This window comes from Lissotriton helveticus, chromosome 6 (genome assembly GCF_964261635.1).
Source record: "Lissotriton helveticus chromosome 6, aLisHel1.1, whole genome shotgun sequence".
NCBI lineage: Eukaryota > Metazoa > Chordata > Amphibia > Caudata > Salamandridae > Lissotriton > Lissotriton helveticus.
The window spans coordinates 651,633,880-651,654,349 of record NC_136067.1 but is presented as its reverse complement, the minus strand read 5'-3'; the positions used below and the strand labels follow the sequence as shown (position 1 = coordinate 651,654,349).

Below are 20,470 nucleotides of genomic sequence, written 5' to 3'. Positions count from 1 at the left end.
GGTCTTCTTCGACATCGTCACGAAACAAAGAAGCAGGAAACACAGAAAAACGAAACAAAGTCACCAGTATAGCTACTGAGATTCCCGAAACCGTTAGCGTCGACGACGCGGAAAAAAGGGAACTGATGTCATCACGCCGGCATGGGCCTATTATGGGCATCGGTGACGTCAGCGGAGTCGCGAGCGATGCCGTGCCTCTATGATGTCCAAATCCACGTCGGCGCGAAGCTACGAAAAGAATTTCCGAATGTTGCTGACGCAAGGGGGATATTCACAAGGTGAGGAATCCACACGGCAGATGTATCTATCAGAATGACTCTTCCAACAAAAGTTAAAAAAAACATTATCGAAGTAAGCGCCGTAAAAGAACAAACTAGAAGTAGACCTGCCCTGGAATTTTAATAGCCCTGTTGATGAATTAAAACTCCAACGCTTCGCGCGAGGCTTAGTTAAAACCGACAATATTTGTAGGTGATCCCCGTTAGCTATCACCATAAACAATTAATTATCTCAACAATTTAAATAAATCACCGTGGTTTCCTAGTTTTTTATTTCGACGGGTACTCGCGTGCCAAGGCAGCTTCAGTCCAACAACAGTTCTCGGAGTCGAGTTTGAGACAGACACGACAACTTCCCCTCCATTTGACTGTTTATCTTTACTCTGAGGAAGTGGAACAACTGCATTTGTCGCCACTCTTGTTAAAAAAATTTATTAAAAAATAATATATATATATATATATATATATATATATTCACTGAAAAAACCATAGGTTTCACACCAGTTATAGTTAGCTGGAAATTTTACTCGCATAAAACCATTGAAATTCCCACGTTATAGTTAGTTGGACTCACTATAACTTGCACGTCTGCAATGCACTGCTCTTGACGTCACATATTACATCACTCATGACAGTGTTTTAAAAAAAAAAATTTGATTGTTTAACTGGCTTATTAAGTGTATCTTAGTGAATACATATATTAGCGAGTAATGTTTAAATATTTAAATATATGCATGAGTGATGTAATATGTGACGTCATCAGCAGTGCATTGCAGACGTGCAAGTTATAGTGAGTCCAATTAACTATAACGTGGGAATTTCAATGGTTTTATGCGAGTAAAATTTCCAGCTAACTATAGCTGGTGTGAAACCTATGGTTTTTTCAGTGAATTTCAAAGGTTTTTTAAATGCTAATTCCTAACTATAACTGGTGTGTAACCTATGGTTTTTTCAGTGAATATATATATATATATATATAAAATTTCTATGGCAAAATGAAACCCCTCATTTTGTTCCTTTTCAAATTAAATGTATTAAGTGTTACCACTTTATTCCAATCAAGATGACTTCAGGTGTGCCATACTTTTGTCATAAGTAAGACTGTTAGGGTTCTAGTTGTTCTTTAGAACACTCTGGGACATTCTGTCATTGGGCTATAGTTGGGCTACATCTGGCTGATATTTGGGCTACATTTGGGCTCTTTTGTCTCTGGTGGCCATCTTGGGAGACTGCATATCAGAATTTTTTTAATGAAATATAAGAGGATTTGAGAAGTCACTCAAAATGTGCCCTAATTTTTCTTTCTTCAGCACTAATCATAATTTCTATGGCAAAATGAACCCCCTCATTTTGTTCCTTTGCAAATTAAATGTTTTAAGTGTTAACACTTTATTCCAATCAAGATGACTTCAGGTGTGCCATACTTTTGTCATAAGTAAGACTGTTAGCGCTCTAGTTGTTCTTTAGAACACTCTGGGACATTCTGTCATTGGGCTATAGTTTGGCTACATCTGGCTGATATTTGGGCTACATTTGTTTTTTTTGTCTCTGGTGGCCATCTTTGGGCTACATTGGGCTACATTTGGGCTTTAACATATATATAGCCCAATGTGGCCCAATATATATTTTTTCAAAGTTAATTTTCGTAAAAACCACTGGAGCATATATCTTGAGACATAGCAAAGGCACATCGGGGTACCAGTCCCTCCAATTTTGCCAAGTTTGGTGGAAATCCATTCAACCGTTCGGGCTAAAAGTGAGTCCAACCGCCCTATGGAAATTAACGGGGAAAACACGTTTTGGGACCCCCCTTTTATCTCGGCCCCCGCTTGACGGATCGCCCCTAAACGTTCAGGGAAGGAGCGGAGCGCAGCGAGGCAAAGTTAAGGAAAATTACAGGCAGATCCCTCATTCGGCGCCAAAGTTATTCCCAATAGAATGTTGCGGATTTCCTATGGAAAACGATCCTAACTATAACTACCTACTGGCGACCTCCAGTAGGTAATTATATATATATATATATATATATATATATATATATATATATATATATATATACTATGCCTACGAATGATATAAATGCATTACTTCTTAAAATATCATCAGGGATGAAACTAATTCCACAGTTTCTTACCATGAAAGGATGATGATAATAATAATAGTAATAATAATAATGATAAAAGAGTACGATCATCATTAACAAGGATATTAAACCGTCAAAGCGGCAAAGACCAGACAAGAACATTCTCAGGCATTCCTTTGAAGTTTGCACGAAAGCGGGATTGTGAAAGGTTTCCATAATTTAGGCAGTGCTGTTGGCAACTGGATTTGCAGACGTCATTGTAGAGAATAACAAGAAAAGCGGACATCAAAGGAAGGGTGGGATGGAACAAGCATATGGGGTGTGAGCGATAACAAAAGTTAATAGCTGTAAGGGGGGGGAACAGGAAGTGAGGCAGAGCGCGCGCTGGCGAAAGCAGTCTGCTGCTTTCAAGTCCAATGCCAGCTTCGCGCTTGAATGCCTCACATGCACTGGCCATAAACCGCATTCCAAAGGTCTTTGTGGGCATTTTCTGGTGCCCCTTCTAATATCTCTCGCATAGTGATCGCTTACGCAAAAGCTAGGCTTGACCTAAAAAAATATTATTAAATAAGATACATATTTATTTTCACAAAATACCTGAATAGGACTGTATTTGCACATATGGATGCACCAAAAGTTCAGCAATCGATATTCGACACTTGGGGTTCCTCACCAGGCATTTCTATAAGAAATATAAAAACAGAAAAACACATTGAAAACCTAATATATATGTATCTAAAAAGAAAGCTAGGAAAATAATTTGTCAACAATGATGGAAATATCCAAATCTAAGCCAAAAGACTGGCTCTTTGTAAACTCAAGCAGGATAATACTGAAGCTAAACTATTACAGGAATGACATTATCTTGACTGAATTGACAAGAATGTCTGTCAAGAAGCCCTAACTGGGTTAATGCATTGTCTCAAAGCGGTAGTTGCTACCTATAAATTATTTGTTTTTTTCCCACCACACATCTAAACCGCTATAAACAAGTGGATGCCTTAGGACCTTTTTAGGTCTTGCCTAGGCAGTGCATGCCCAGTCTCTTCACGAAATGCTGTATCTACAATGTGGTCTTCGAACATCTCCTATCTTTTTCATTGATTTCTATTACTGCCTTTGGTAAATGCCTGCTTTTGTTTGGTGAATATGCTTAATAGTCCCTCCTTTTGGACTTTTATAACCTCTCATGAGGACTTTCCCTATTACACATGCTCTTACTCTTTATGTTGTGGAAGAGGTGTGGTGCAGCGGCCAGGGTGCCTGACTCCAGACCACGGGGTTCACGGTTCGATCGCCGGCGGCAGGTCAGCCCAGCACCATGCGACTCTGGGCAATAGCTCGCTTAATCTTCCCAAGGGCCCCGAGCGCCGGGAAACCACTTCAGAGGTAGCTGTGCGCTTTACAAATTCAAGGTTATTATTATTAGTATTTATGGTACCCTGTGAGCACAGTTATTTTTATGTGCCTGCCTCTGCTCGTTCGTGCGCCGCTTCATCTTTGTTCATGGCCGCTGTACTCTTGTTTTTTTTTTTACAACACTTTTATTAGTCTGCACAAAATTAAATGCAAAGCCCCGGTCTCCGGGTTCTGTTGCATACATCAATGAAGCAGGTACAGCAGTGTCAGACATTTGTATATAATAGAAACACCCCCCCACGACCCCACCGGTTGCGCTGCTACCATGTACTAGTGTACTGAGACCAATAAGAGAAACAGTGACTGTCTGCCAAACCGTCAGAGCACTACCAACGCGCTCCAACACTCTCCAGTGATTAAAATGTCAGAGTGAGTCATCTTCCGGGATCGGGGGGTGGGGGAGGGGGGTCAAGGTCCAACCCCCTGTAGTCCGCCCACCTCTTCTATATCCGAAAGTGCTTACGGGGGCATCCCCTGGCTAGGAAGACAGGCTGCTCCAACCCCATATAAAAGTCCATGCCGTTCCTCCAGGCGGCCAAAGGCAGGGCCAGAGGCGCCTTCCAAGCTCTTGCTATGTCCCGTTTGGCCAAGGTCAAGCCCAGCAACAATAGGTGACGTTTATATCGATTGCCTCCAACCCCCTCCATAACATGCAACAACGCCAATTTTGGTTCCCTGGACAGTTCCCATGCCACTACTTCCGAAAAACATCGAAAGACCCCGGTCCAGAACCTATGCAACCCCGGGCAATCCCATGTTGTGTGCAAGAGTGTGCCTACCTCAGAACCACATCGCAGGCACTCAGGGGACCCTATCATACCCGCCTTCCACAGGCGCTCCCTGGTGAAATATGTGCGGTGAAGGTATTTGAATTAAATAAGTCTCAGACGTGTGGAAATAGCCGCCCCCCTGGGGCTCGCTAGGGCCTCCATCCAGTCTTCCTTCTCTAATTCCTCAACATCCCTCACCCACGCCTCCCGCAGCCTCTGTAGGTCCGAGGAACAATGCCGCACCAGGGACTGGTATATACGGGACAGTTTTTTGTCAGGCAGTTCCCCCATGAACAGCTGGGCTTCAAGTGGGCTAAAGTCTGGAAGGGCGTCCACGTCCGTCAGGTATGGTGTCAGTGCATGTCGGAGTTGGAGAAAGCGAAAGAATTGGGAGCGGGGCATCTCAAAGTTGTTTTGTAGATCCTGGAACGACTTCAAGGTATCGCCTGACATCACATCCCCCAATGTGGAGATCCCTATGGCATCCCACCCGCCAAACCCCCTGAGGGTCAACAATTGGGGCAAACGACCATTATGCCAAAGGGGGGGTCTCTCGAGTGAGGACGTTCCACCATCCCATCCGGCGCAGCGCCTGCCGCCAGACGGAGAAAACCACTTGCGTGGCGGATGGAAGATTCCGCCGAAGCGGTGCTGAGTACAGAAGGACATGGATGGACGTCGAACTCATCAGGTGGCGCTCAACAGCATATGCTGGATCCCCTCTGTCCCTGTCCCACCAGTCGTTGAGGACCAGAAGATGCACGGCCTGATAGTATGAGAGTATATCAGATGTGGCGAGGGCCCCCACGTACGTGGACCGAAAGCATGTCTGCAGCGCAACCCTCACTGTCCCACCCTCCCACAGGAATCCACCCAACGCCGAATTAACCTGTTGAAACCAACGAGGCGGAACGGGGTAGGGATGATTCTGTAGTTGATACACATGTCGTGGGAGCGCCACCATCTTGAAGACTCCCAAGTACTTCATTCCTCCTGGGACCAACTGTAAGCCTGCTGCCCAGTCACCCGCCGGCTGCCCGTCGCCCAGGACCCACAAGATTGACTTCCCCGGGGTTCACATAGAGGCCTGAGGACTCCTCGAAGATCTGCAAGATGCGCAGCAGCCGGAGCCCTGAACGATCAAGATCTGTTAAGAAGAACAAGACGTCGTCAGCATATAATGCTATCTTGTCCGTAAGGCACGGGGACCAGCGAAAACACTTAAGCTGGGCGTCAATACGCACCCACACGGTTAAAGGTTCCATGGCCAGCGCGAACAGGTATGGGGAGAGGGGACACCCCTGTCGCGTGTCCCTCTGAACCGGAAATGGCCGGGACACAACCCCCCCCAACCCGCACTGAGGCCGTGAGACCGGTGTACAACAGCTGCATGTAGGCCAGGAAGCGAGAACCCAAGTTAAGGCGGCGCAGCAGGGCAAACAGGTAGGTCCAACTTAGGGAATCAAAAGCACGGTCCATATCTGCCAGAAACAAGGCAGCCCGCTCGTCCAGATGCCTCCAGGCCGAGACCGCCACCTGAGCGCGCCTAATATTATGTCGGGTGGCCCTTCGGGGCATAAAGCCCGCCTGATCAGGGTGGACCATGTACTCTCTTGTTTTATTGGTCGGGTGAAGCAAAGGCCAGATTACAAGTGATGCAATCTCTCACTCCTTTCCGAACACGTACTATGCGTACCACGGTTGGACATCGGGCTAAAGCAGACTACCATTTACAAGAACTGGGAGCCTGAGACTATTTACAGCAAAAGCCACGAGTGTGCTTCTTCAATTTAGTGACTGAAAAAATTGAAACTGCGCCATTAAAGGCCTCCCTAGAGAGTCCGCCACAGGGCTGATTCCATAAAGCTTGTTAATTTTTGCTGTTAAAGGTGTTCTAATTGATCTGATATGTAAATATGGGTACTTACCAGCTTGTTACACTTATTCCAATCCTTTGGTGTATAAGGCAATTATGGCCAGATCATGTTTATTTTGCTGATAAAGGTGTTATAGTTGATCTCACATGCAATAATGGGTACTTACCCATGTGTTACACTATGTGAGAGATGAACTTTTGTACACAGTAAGCATGGGGCCGAATGTATTTTGAGTGCCATACACATTATGGAACACGTATTTGTACACTTGACTGTATATGTGCTGTACAAGAGCATGGGCTTTGATAGTGGATGTTTCCTGTCAGGTGAGTTTACCCGAGATGGCAATATTTTTACATTGAGACATGTGTGCTGTAGACAAAATACATATTTTTGGTGTAATAGTGTGCTGTATGATTACTGAAAACAGGGTTGCATGTATATTTTCTCAGAAGATTCTACATACACTGATGTACCCAATATGCACTGTTAAAGAGGTAAGGGGTACAATACACTTCATTCATTTTTGAGGGAGACTTTTGTGTCACATCTATATGCTAAATCATTCCTTTTTGCATTTCAAATTTTCTAAAGTTCTAGATTTGTTACGTCTTTTGGACTATACTTGCTTTTGATACTGACAGACATTAGAATTCTTAGGTAAGGAACTATATAAAGTATTACTGTACTGTTTTGGATATTAAGGACAGCATGTAAATCCATGTTGTCCTTTGAGTCAGGCCTACTAAAATCTCAAAGTTAATCTTATCTATGTGATGTGACCAGGGTTTATAAATGGGTTGTGTAGGAGGTTGGCTTAGTATTTAGTGTCTCTTTGTGGTGAGGTACTGTGTACCAAGTCCAGGCAACCCTCAGTGATAGTATTTAGGCCCCTGAAAACTAAAGCTCTCAAGGTGTAGCTGTGGAGAGCAGCTAAGGCTGATCTCGGAAGGTGTAAAGCATTTGCACGTACCACTTTAGTCAGTCAGTAAGCTTTTCACACAGAAGAAAGAAACACACCAGATGAGTAGAAAAATACTTTATATTATATTTATTACTACATACTAGACACTAACTTCGTATACCTCCTACCCGAGGGTATCAATTACACACACATACTCAGAAAAGAGGTAAATAGCATAGAAAAGTACATAGGACCCCACCTGGGAAGCAAAACAATATACTAAAATAGTGGACTGCTGAATAGGTACCGTAACAGGACTAGGACCCAAGGTTGGAGAACCCCAGGGGAAGCAAGGAACCACCCAAGGTGAGTAGCCAGGGACCCCCAAGGCGCCTGGGTGCAGAGTGGTTACACCAGGTGAGATCTCAATAGGACAACACAGGTAAGTCGCGGTTTGGATTGTAGAGTTCTAGGACCCTTCCAAAAGGACCCCAAAGAAATCACTTGGAGGAAGGAAGGTTGGAGAGTCACTCCACCCGTGGATACCCAGAAAAGATGGATACCTGCACCAGGGAGCAAGGGTGTATAGGGGTGAAGTGATGTTGGAAACCTCCATAGGCACCAATGGAGGTTCATGGAAGTTCTGGAGCTACAGCGTATCGTGGACCAGACCGGTGGAACAAGGACAAACAATCCAGAAGTAAAGAACCTGAAAGCAAAAGGGACAGAGTCCAAACCAAATGGAGGTGACCAAGAGGCACAGGAGCACAATAGCAGGCCTGGTAGAAGGTTCGATGCGGTGAGAAGAAAACAGCAGCTGTGGAGACCAAGCAACATTGTAGAAGACCAGGAGCTCCTCATGAGCTGTCCCGCGCTTGTCGATGAGTGCAGGAAGGTCAGTGGCCAGCGTCACCACAAGCAAGCCGTGGCAAACGCAAACAACGGTTCATGGGTTAAGATGCATACCAGCAAGGTCTGAGGGACTAACCCAGCAAGGGTAAGTCAGGACCGGCCCTCAGCACGATAGAGAGCCAGAAGGGATTGGTGCAGACCCCCCCCCCACCCCCCCCCCCGAGGACCCTCTGGCAGCAGGCACAGGAAGTAGTAAGGAAACACTAGCAGCACCCAGAAGTAGCCCCACGAGGCAAGGGAAGCAGGCAAGACGACGTGCTTGGAGCTGTGCAGTGCTTGGAGCAGGGGCTGCTTGAAGATCTCCTGTGAAGAGAGCCAACCACCTTTGGCAAATGTAAACAGATGTGGGGCACAGGGAGGTGGTCACCGGTGGCAGGAGAGGGATTACAGTCTCCCAACTTGCAGGGAAGACTGGTCAGGCCTCGGGAGAACCAACAAACTACCATCTGTGTTGTAGAGACATGCGATGTCCATGGGACAACAGGATCAGCAAACCGGTCGTCAACGTCGATGTGCCTGCAGATACAGGGAAGTGATTCCTTCACTTCCAGGGAGATTCCTTCAGGCTGGGATGCAGGCTGAGACATTGGTGACTCGGAGGAAGCACGGCCACAGAGTTGCAGAACTTGAAGCAGAACAGGGACGAAGGTGCAGCAGGATTCTTCCTACTAAGAGCAGTCTCGTCGTGGGTCATGCCTTGAAGAACAGCAGAGTTCCAGTGTCCACCAGCAGACGAGTCTTTGAACAATCTTCAGATGACTAGCAGTCAGTTGCATAAGTTGTTGTCGGGACGAATCTAAGGGCCTACACTCAGGGGAGCCCTTAAGTAACCCCAAAAAAGGGAAGAACTTCCTCTGTGGCAACCTACCAGAGGGGGTCAGGTATAATATTCAGATGTCTTAGCCAGTCAAAGGTTCACAGGGGCCAAGATTCAACATGGCTGAATCAAGTGGCCAACTGGAGGAGCTCAGGTGCACCTTCCTGGTAGAGAGTTGGACAGGGGGTGGACACTCCCCTGTCCTTTGTGTGGTTTTGCACTGGAGTGGGAGCAAAGGTCTCCTGGATTGTGCAAAACTGGTTCATGCAAGGAGGGCACCAAATGTGCCCTTCAATACAGTCTGGTGGCGCTCTGAAACACCCCCACCCCACCCAATTCTAAAGGCGAGGTGGTCACACCTCTCGGCAAAAAAGAAATCTGTTAGAAATGGGGGTCTCTAGTTGGCAGTGGCTGGCCACAGTCCAAGTAGGGACCCTTTTTCCTAAGTCAGAGTAAGGGGGCTACACCCTTTGATAATCCCTGCTCAACCCTGTGGTAACGTAGCATGAGCAGCTAGGCTTATCTCAGAGGCAGTGTGTAAAGCATTTATGACCATACACAGTAACACAGTGAAGGACACTACAAAGGGACACCACACAAGTAGTTATAAAAAATAAGTATCTTTATATATAGACTTAACACAAGACCAATAACAGAAAAAAGCCACAGTACTGAAAAATGGGGGTACTCTTGAAAAGCTGGAAAAAGAGTTCAAAGTGTTCAAATAGGGGTTCAGTTCAAAGCAGTGATCTCTGCGACCCTTTTACTTACAAAGTACCTGGATTTCGTAGCAAAACCCACAAAATGTTGCAAAGGAGCTGTAGCGATGATCTTCCCCACGCTAGGCCGGCGATGCGTTTAATCCTTGCCGCAAGTGAGGATGATGCGCCTGGCTGTGGGTGCATGCGAGACAAAACGACAGATTTCTTCACGCTAGGCCAGCGATGCGTTGAATCCTTGCCGTGAGGGAGGATGATGTGCTGGTTATGTTGCGTGTGCGATCTTGTTGCGATTAAAGAAAATGGCGCCCCACGAGGGAGCGACGATCCGGGTGCGATGCAAGGAAAATGGCAGACGCACGGCGTCCGCGCTGCAATGATCTCGATGCGATGATCCGGGGTCAGCGAGCCTTCGAAAAGCCCGCATACGTGCAATGCGTTGATCTCTGGGGTTAGCGAGCACTTTGGGGCCCGCAAGCGTGCGATGCGATGATCTTTGGTTTGCGAGCGCTCGGCGGCAGCAGCGCGTGGATTTTTCTTACGCTCTTAAGCTGCGGCAGCTCGCAAACGGCGTTAGCGACGATTTTCAGCTCTCTCTTTGCTGTAGTAGAACTAGAGGCCCTGGAACTCACAGGGGCCTCACCTGCAGATAGAAATCCTCGCTGGGAGGAATCAGGATGCTGGTGAATGAGTCAGATGTGCCTGTGACTCCAGCAGGAGGCTAGCTCTCTTCTAGCCCTTGGGTGATTGCTTAGCAAAAATAAAAGTCTCTCAAAAGCCCTTTTCCCTCTTCTTCCAAGTCCAAGGGGAATTACTGCAGGCCAATCCAAGAAACTGCACACAAGGACAGTCTTCTCCTGCAGATTCCTAAAGTAACACGGACAGAGGTTCCTCCTGACATCCAGGAGCAATACAAATTGTATGGGTTTGGGCACAGATATTTATACCCCAAAGGTCTTTGTTCTCAAAAGTCACTAGTCACTGAACCCAGCCAGAACCAGTTCTGCCCAGGCCTGGAGCACTTTGTTTACCAGGCTGCATCCTTCCTTTCAGAAAGAGGTGGTTTGCTATCAGACACACAGTAGGAGGTAGAGTCAGCATTCACTTTGCCAGGCACAGCCCTGCTCAGATCAAAGGGTCACCCCTCCCCTACTCCAAATGCAGATCTTACTAATCAACCCAGGTCTGACTCAGCCTGCCTAGCCCCTCTAACCCCAGACAGTCAATACACATAACAGCAGAGCACACTGGAGGCTTAGGCAAGAAAATACCTACTTTCTAAAAGTGGTATTTTCAAATACAGAATATTAAAACCAACTTCACTAAAAGATGTATTTTATTATTCTGAGCTCAGGCATACTAAACTCGAATTTCTACCACGTTCCCGGAGTCAGATAGGACTATAAGATGAAATAGCCAGTCTGCCCATTCAGCCTATGTAGAACAGGTAGCCTTGCAGCAGTGAAAAACAAAATGGAGGGTGATTCACTACCAGGACATGCTACACATATCAAGCCATGTCCTACCTTACACACACACAATGTATCTACCATAAGGGTGACTGACATGATGCTAAGGGAAGGGTCAGGGGCTGGGAAGTGTAGGCACTTCACAGCCAAGATGGCAGTTCTGGACTGCACGCAGACACTGCGGTGGTAGGTCTGAGGTACACTTTACAAGCTACTTCTGTGGGTGGCGCAAACCAGCGCTGCAGGCCGACCAGTAGCATTTTGGTTACCAGCCCTGGGCACACACAGACCACACTACTAGGGTCTAACAGGTAAACCAAATAAGGCAATCAGGGATATACCAATTCACAGTCATATTTACACAGGAGCATTTGCACGGTGGCATTGAATGGCAGTGGCACGGCGCCCAGAGCATCTAATACCAGCAAAAACAGAGGAGACAACAGCGAAAAAGGGAAGGGAGACCCACCCCAATGGTGCCAGGTCTAACAAAATCCTTTGTTCAGCTTCCCCTGCCCGAGTTAGGCTAATCAGCAGGGGGGCAGGACAGTGTCTAAAGCTGGCAGCAGCACAGGCTGGCAGGCAGACCTGGAAAGGCTACTCAGGTAGGTATTGGGGGGGTCCTCTAAGGAGACCCCTGATACATGGCACCATGCGACTTCTACTGGAATCTGTGTAATTGCATGATTCCAACATGTTTGATTCCAAACAGGACTAGGTTTGGGGTGGCCATTGAAATGCCCGTGCCCACTACATATCTTAAGATGGCTGCCCCGCACTTACAAAGCCCAGAAACTAGAGTACAAGATTTGTAGGGGTACATCTGCTTGTACAGGGGTATCCCCTCACTTCGAGCCATACATCCTGCTAATGGACTGAAGGATCTACCTTAGGGGTGACATAGGTTTTAAGTGCAGTGACTGGGATATAAGGGAAACTTTATATCTAAAGTGAAGGGGGCATGCACCCTGTCACGCAGAATGCAATGGCAGCTCTGCAGACACAGTTTGCATGGGCCCCCACGGGTGGCATAATACTTGCTACAGCACATAGGGGACCCTTGGTGTACCAATGCCCAGGGTACTTCAGTACCATAAACTAGGGGATTACAATACAATTATGGGGTGTTCAAAGTACCTAGCAGCAAATTTGGAGGAGAGAGCAGTCACTGTGGCCATGATTCGCAGGATCCCAGTGAACTACAGTCAAAACACACTGACAACAGGTAAAAAGTGGGGGTATCTACGCCAGAAAGATGCTACTTTCCTACAGATTGCATTGCATGTTGTTGCATATATCATAAGTAATTACAAGGGTCTAAAGTTGTTTTTTTTTTTTATTCTGTTTATTGATATTTTCAACAAAGAATCAACAGTCTGGTACACAGATAGTCATACGCGTCACACATAAATTAAGATCTTGTTACAATAACGGGTCACAGGTAGTACTATAACATCATCTATTCAAATTACAGTTTACACCGTATGGCACGATCAGGAATCTCCGCAGTTAATGTAAATATACAAATGGTGCAGTTATATCCACATATCCAGCAGTCTGGTAGGTCCATACAATACAAAGTTCAGTCATTAACAAGGCCATCCAACATGCTCAGTCGCAGCGTTTCGCAGGGTACGCCAGTCATGTATTGGGGGCTATGAATAACTCCTCACTCGCGAGACCCACCAAGTTCCACCTCAACATGTATCTACCCGGTATTGAGGAGTGCACAATCACAATCCGCCATTAGGCTGGAATAAGTTGTGTCTCGCTCTGAGGGTCTGACTGACTGTGATTCAACAAATAGCATTGTAGAGGAGCCCAAATATCCCGGGGCCTGGATGTCACTGGCAATAGTTCCGCATAGATCAACAGTTGCTCCTGACAATAAATTAAGTGGCCAAGCCATACCTTAAATTTGGGCGCCCTTCCTCTTCTCAATCTACATTCCACTCTCCTTTTAGCCAATAAGAGGCCTAAAGCTACAAATTTGCGGTGCACCGCTGGTAGAGGTTCAACATATCCCAACACCGCAAGCACCGGTGAGGGCTCCAACTGAACATTAACCATTTCAGACAATGCCGTGAAGACCTGCATCCAATATGTCTGTACTGCCGTGCATTCCCAGGCAAGGTGTAGGAAATCAGCCTTTGGGGCAGGGCAGCGGTCACACGTGTCTGTGTCTCTGAGTTTGTACCTATGCATACGACTGGCGTGTAGTACAGTCGGTGAAGAAACTTATAATGAATCATCCTAAATCTACTGTTTGCTGAGACTCTTTCCGTCAGCTGTGAGCAGTATTCCTACTGGCTGTCTGTAAGTGGCGTGCCTAATTCACAGTCCCATTTAGTTCTCGCTGGCGGTGGGGGCTCTTCCCTCCGTACATGTACTGTCTTGTAAATCAACGACACTAATCGCTTGGCCGATGTCCCCTGCAGCATCATTTGTAGTGGCATATGTGCTGAGGGTTCATTGGGAAAGTCTGGGGTAATAGCCCGTATCCCTTGTCTGAGGCGTATATACAAGAAGGTGTCCATCGGTGTCTGTTGTGCGTGCTGAAATATGTGTTCCAATGTACAAAATTTCCCTTCATGATATAGGTCTCCCCATTTCCTGATCTGAGAGCGTTCTAAAAATTTGTGAAAAAGTACCTCCTGTAGGAGGGGCATAGATGGGTGGTATACCAGAGGCAAAAGTGGCGAGTAAAGAATAGGTGCATCCAGCATCTTACCTAAGCGGGACCATGCAGCAGATGTACATGTGACTGTTGTCGGTGTCTTGTCCCTATGAGGAAGTGGTATATACAATGCTCCATCAATAGGAACCGGCAAAGCAAGCCAGTGTTCTGCAGCTAATTGTGGCATGCACTGTGGCTGATGTACCCAGAAATAAGCATAATGTGCCTGTGCGCAATAATAATATAGTTCAAAATCTGGGATGCCAAACCCCCCTTGGGAATAGGGTCTGACTAGAACACTCCATTGGAGTCGCGGTCGCTTGCCTCCCCACACCAATCTCGTTAGTTCAGCCCTTAGTAGCTGAAAAAAATATGATTCCGGGTGATACGGTATGTTTAAAAATAAGTAAAGCAGTGGGGCGTGGCTAACAGCCGAGCAAATTGGCTGCTTAGCTAAGGAGCTCCGGGAATTGCGTAGTCCCTTTCAAAAATCCGTGCATTCATCCGTCAATCTGAAGAACTCCAGGGGCCCACGTCGAGGTCCGGGACCGAGCGGCATAGATCGGTGCATCGCCGAGGGAAAACACAACGTCAGGGAGCGGAGGCACACGACAGTGACCAGGGAAGGCCTGTGCAGCGTCAGAGACCGGGGCCTCGATTTCTGGAGGGCCGCGAAGCAGAACGGAGGGCCGGCGCAGAACATAGGACAGGCGCCAGAAACAACACCAGACACAGAGAGAACACGGTAGCTCCCCCGGGAGTCGGAAAACAAAAGGAAGAGCCCGAACTGTGATCTGAGAGCCGGGGGACGAATGAGGTGGCTGACAGGTCCCTTCATGACCGGAGATACGGCCGCAGCTGTGTGACGCTGAAAGACAGACAATAAGGAGGTGGGGGCTTTGCACTTTACATGCGCCAGTTTAAGAGACATTAAAACGTGTGGCGGCAGGAACACAGAGTCCTCCTGAATACGGCAGATGACCCCTACCCCACTGTCCATTACCCTTGCTCACGGAAAGAATCAGAGCGTGGCATATTGAGACCCCCGAGCTCGCGGCCTAGAAGGCGCACTAGGACACGTGCAACCCAGGCTCGGAATGGAGGCGATTGCAGGGTCAGGGTCATGCTCAGTGGCCACCAAACCGTAGGGACACAATCTACTGGCGCGCAGCCCCTTGTAGGTTGGGCAGTGGTCTCACCTCACAAGACGCAGCACGAACGGAGATAAGGGCACAAAGAGGTGAGCAGCGGCCGGGAGGTTGTGGGACATCACGTTGAGCTCCCAATTGCCGGGAAAGGTGAGGAGACACGTACATTGCTGGAGCAGGCCTTTGGGGGACTGAAGTGGACTGAAGCCCTAACCTAAGGCGGCAGTATTCTATTCTCAGTCCGCGCAGGTACCAGATAGCATTAGAGGAGGACCGGAATGGGACACCAAGTCTCATTCCCAACAACGACTGGACGGCGATAGGGAGCCATCACGGTTGCAGCACGCAGGCGTAGGATATCTTCGCAGCAGCGACCTAGCACGGCAGTCTACCAATACACCTCACAGAGCGTCTTTTGCGGAATTTACTCCATTGCCCGGCACTCAATCCAACGAGTGACTGACTGCGAGAAACAGAGGTACAAAACGCACGCGGAGAGTAGCCGCTTCCCAAAGAAGTCATGTCGAACAGGGGCCCACGGAATCAGAGTGTGCAGGCCAAACTTGATAAATATGCCTACGACAAGGGATCCCCACCTCTACCTGAAGGTCGCACATCTTCGAGCAAAGGATCGGAAGGTAACGGGGGAAAGAAAGTGACACTAGAGGACATTATGGCAGCCCTGTCCGTCATCCAAACCACTGTAGGCTCCATATCCACGGATGTAAATCTCCTCCGGGCAGACTTCCAAAAAATGACGGACAGAGTCAAAGAAGTGGAAATCGTCACTAAATCCCTAGTGGCAGATACCTCAGAACTACAGACAACCCGGGCCCGTCTGGAGGCAGATAAACAGCTAGCAGAGAAGCTGGACGACCAGGAGGGGCGCTCACGCCGGAACAACGTATGTATCCTGGGTATTCCGGAATCAGAAGGATGGCAAGCGATGGATCTATACGTGGAAGACCTGGTGAAGACGAGACTACAACCAAAAGACGTATCCAGTTTTTTCTCAGTAGAAAGAGCACACAGGGTGCCGGGAGGGAAACCCAAACCGGGAGCCCCACCTAGACCAGTAGTCGCCAAACTCTTCAATTTCCGCGACAGAGACGCCATCCTGCAAACGGCAAGGGTCTGCCCACCGATCCAAATACAGAACTCAGCCGTGGCCTTTTTTCCGGATCACACGGCGGCAGTCTCCCGGCGCAGGCGTAGCTTTCTGGAGGTGAAAAAGGCTCTGCGCGCGCAGGAACTGCCCTACTCCATGCTGTTCCCTGCAAGACTCAGAGTGGTGGCAGAGGAAAAAACGTGGTTCTTCGAAACACCTGAGGCGGCCTATGAGTGGCTTGAGGGATGGCGAACTGTGGGGAAACAGCGTAACGGACGCAGAAAAGATCACCGTCATGACAACGAGGAAGACCTAAGAGACCGACAAGCACAGCGTCCAAACTCAAGCCACTCACCACGGTCAGAGACGGAAGTAGCGGATCAAGAATGAACTCACTGCACAGAGATCCCTGAGATGATACCCCCCTGACAGCAAACTCAAGGTCCTGTCGCTTATGGATACCGGACTGAGATGGGCTGGCGGAGCGGAAAAAAGGGACTGGCGCTTCCTTGGACTCTTTACCCCAGTCAAGCAAGTACTATGGTTGGGGAATAAGCACTCTGCTGAGTTGGGGTGGCGGGCAGTTCAAAGTCCATTAAGCAGGGAGGCAGGGAGGGGGGGAGGGGCTATGGGGAGAAATGTTGGAAATTGGTTTAGTTTTGTTTTGAGCTGTAGGGGCATTGATGGTGAGATAGAGAATCAGAAGGTGAAAAGACTCATGCACATGGCGAATAGATGGCGCTCACGGTCTGGCACATACAGTCCATATGGCGAATAGTCCACAATCTGCAAGGACACACATCCCCGCCCAGGACACACAGGTAACAACTCTAAAACTAGTCGCATGGAACGTCTGCGGTTTAGGTGATAAGATAAAGAGGGGGCTGGTACTACAGGCCCTGAAGCGAACCGGCCCCACTCTGGCATTACTACAGGATACGCACCTGACGGGGTCGGCCTGCAATGCACTAGATAGATGGGGTTACAAGATGGTGGTACACGCGGAGTTCTCTTCTGGTTCCAGAGGTCCAGGCATACTAATGAGAAAGAACGCCCCCTTTATAGTGCTCCAAACTAAAACAGATTATCAGGGACGTTTTGCAGCACTACACGGTCAGTGGGAGGGCAAACTTCTCAATGTGGTTTCAGTGTACGTCCCCCCGGCGCTTCATGCAGTTGCACTCCCAGTTTAAGCGATTTTCTCCTGGCCTTGCCTGAAGGCGATCTCATTATGGGAGGGGACTTCAATGCTACGATAGATGCCTCTGAGGACAGATATCCACCCCAATTAGCACCTACTGGCACTTCGCACTTCCGGGGATTCACAGAAGCTATGGGCCTGACAGATGTCTGGAGATACCACCACCCCACAGCACGCCAATACACATTTCACTCTACGGTGCATAATAGTCTATCAAGGATCGACTATTATCTGATGTTCAATACAAGCATACAAAATGTAGTGGCCGTAGATATCAAACCCAGGGGAATATCGGATCATTCTCCGGTGGTGTTACGGTTCTCCTTCCAAAAAACGTCCCACCAACAAATATACCCTATATACCCAGGATATCTCCATGTCCCCCAGATAAAGAAGTGCCTACGGACGACTACAAAACATTATTTCGCGGAAAATGCAGGATCGGTCTCCTCACCCACTATTGTCTGGGAGGCATATAAGACAGTTTTAAGGGGACAGGCCATAGCTTCTATCACGGGTCATAACAAGGATAAGGAGAAAGAACTCCTATCATTGGAATTAGCATTACAAGCGGCTGACACAGAACACAACGAACCCCACGCCGGACACGGCACATACCTTACATCTTAGGCAGCAACAATACAAAATACATCTGCAGGAGAGAGCGAAAGCACACATAGAAACAACACAACACAAAATGTATGACATAGGAGACAAAGCGGGCAAACTACTGGCATGGCTAGACAAGAGAGGAACAAATGGCAGGGGGATCAGAGAGATAAGGCAGCCAGACGGGCATCTCACGACAGATCCAGAGAAAATAGTAAACAAGTTAGCGCAACACTTTCAGGAAGTTTACACACCAACATCAGGGTTAACAGAGGAAGTGGTAACAGAATTCGTGAGGAATGTAGAAATGCCCACACTGACACTGGAGGCTTCCCAGGAACTGGAGGCAAACCTAACGGTTGAGGAGTTGCAATTAGCGATCAGACCTATTCAATCCAGAAAAGCGTTGGGACCGAACGGCATCCCAATTGAATGGTATAAACAAATGGCAGAGACCGTGAGCCCGCCTCTGCTAGAAATGTTTACAGACGGGCCAGAGAGGGGCGAACTGCCACTGGACCAGCGACTAGCGGCAATTGTTGCGATTCCCAAACCGGGCAAACCCGTGTCTGAATGCACCTCCTACCGCCCAATATCCCTATTAAATGCAGAAGCAAAAATTCTCGCTAAATTGTTGGCTACTAGGTAACTACCCCACCTGCCACAGTTAATACACCCTGATCAATCGGGCTGCATGCCTAATAGGAACACAGCGCTAAATCTCAGACGCCTCCATGGTGTACTAGCGAAGGCTTCCTCGTTGTCGGGCCCGGCGGTGATACTATCATTAGACGCGAGGATGGCCTTCGACATGGTCGAATGGACATATCTCTTCGCGATACTTCCGCGCTGAGGGTTTGGCCCTAAATTCTGCGCATGGATAAAACTATTGTACACGGGGCCTTTGGCCACGGTGTTGGCTAACGGCCACACGTCAGAGGAGATACCACTGGCGAGGGGGACACGGCAGGGATGCCCCTTATCACCGCTCCTGTTCGCGCTGGTTTTAGAACCACTGGCAGTTTTGATCCGAGGGACCCCCTTGCTGAAGGGAATACAGTGGAGGGACGGCTGGGAGGAACGTATATCACTCTATGCCGATGACATATTGGTGTACTTGTCAGACCCGGAACGCTCCGTACCGGAGCTCCTCCGCCTATGCAGCATCTTTGGAGGGATGTCCGGCTATCTAATAAACTGGTCCAAATCGGTCCTGTATGTCCTACGGGGTGGATTGCCATGGCTACCGCCCGACTGTCCACTCGTAATAACAACAGAGTCTTTTAAATACTTGGGCATTCACATTACGAACGACCCAATAGAATTTTTCGCCAAAAATCTGGCGCCGCCCCTAGAACGGTTGAAAAGAGATGTGTGTCATTGGGCATCCTTGCCCCTCACATTACTAGGTAAAGCAGCATTATATAAAATGATGGCACTGCCACGATTTCTATATGCCCTTGATAATACTCCATTTCTTGTCCCACCTCGGTACTTTACACAAGTGCATGCACAAGTAGCTATGCTACTCTGGTGCCATAGCCCTGCGCGTATTGCGCGAGCAAAACTGCATAAAAGTTGGTATGAGGGCGGGATAGCACTCCCTGACATTCAATTATATTACTGGGCTACACACCTGAAGGTTATCAACCAGTGGATTCACGCTGCACATGATGACCCGGTGTACAGAGCAGATCGAGACCAACTTGGCGCCAACACCATGCTTCACCTCTTTATAACAAAGGACTAATGAGGAAATTGGAGGGCCCTACTAAACACAGTCACAATTTGGCACAGAGCACAAACTAAACTGGAGTGGGATGGAGTTGTCACTAAACTCACTTCATTATGGGACTCCAGAAAACTAGGACAGTTGAGACGTAGCAAAGGATTTGACCGGTGGGATAACATTGGTATTTCCACAGTGGGAGACCTGGGGGAGGGGGGGGGGGGGGACACAGTGATACCATTCACCCAACTTCAAATACAATATGAATTGGGCCCTACCGATTCCTACAGATACATGCAAATTAGACACGCACTACTGGCAGCGATACCGCCGGATACAACAATCCCCGAATCGGCCCCATTGGAGGACCGATTGCTCACTGACTGCATGCAGAGACGGGCCACGTCGCTTACATACAGAAAGCTGATTAACAACATGTCAGAACCAACAAGAGCTCTGCAGGATAAGTGGGTGGCAGAAGTAGGATATGGATGATTCAGAATGGCAAGAAGCTCTGGCCTCTCCTCGAGAGGTGGGAATATCTGCAAGGTTTCGTCTAATACAACTTAAGATTCTACATAGGGTATACTACACCAGGACCATGCTGCACAAAATACACAGAGCACAACATCCATATTGCCTGAGAGGGTGTGGAGAGGAAGGAACGTTCCTTCACACGATATGGGAGTGCACAGTAGTAATAGAATACTGGCGACAAGTACTGCGTACAATATCACAGGTGATGGGAGT

The 20,470-nt window shown here is 48.0% G+C and overlaps 1 protein-coding gene across 4 annotated transcripts in view; it reads right to left on the bottom strand.

Annotated features, from left to right (window-relative positions):
- Window positions 1-20,470, bottom strand: part of TTK (TTK protein kinase) — an 894,856-nt gene that overhangs the window by 159,771 nt on the left and 714,615 nt on the right. For all 4 annotated transcript variants that reach the window (XM_078648117.1, XM_078648119.1, XM_078648116.1 and 1 more), the window contains exon 20: window positions 2,959-3,043. In XM_078648117.1, coding sequence (XP_078504243.1) covers window positions 2,959-3,043 — 85 coding nt within the window. The remainder of the gene's footprint in view (window positions 1-2,958; window positions 3,044-20,470) is intronic.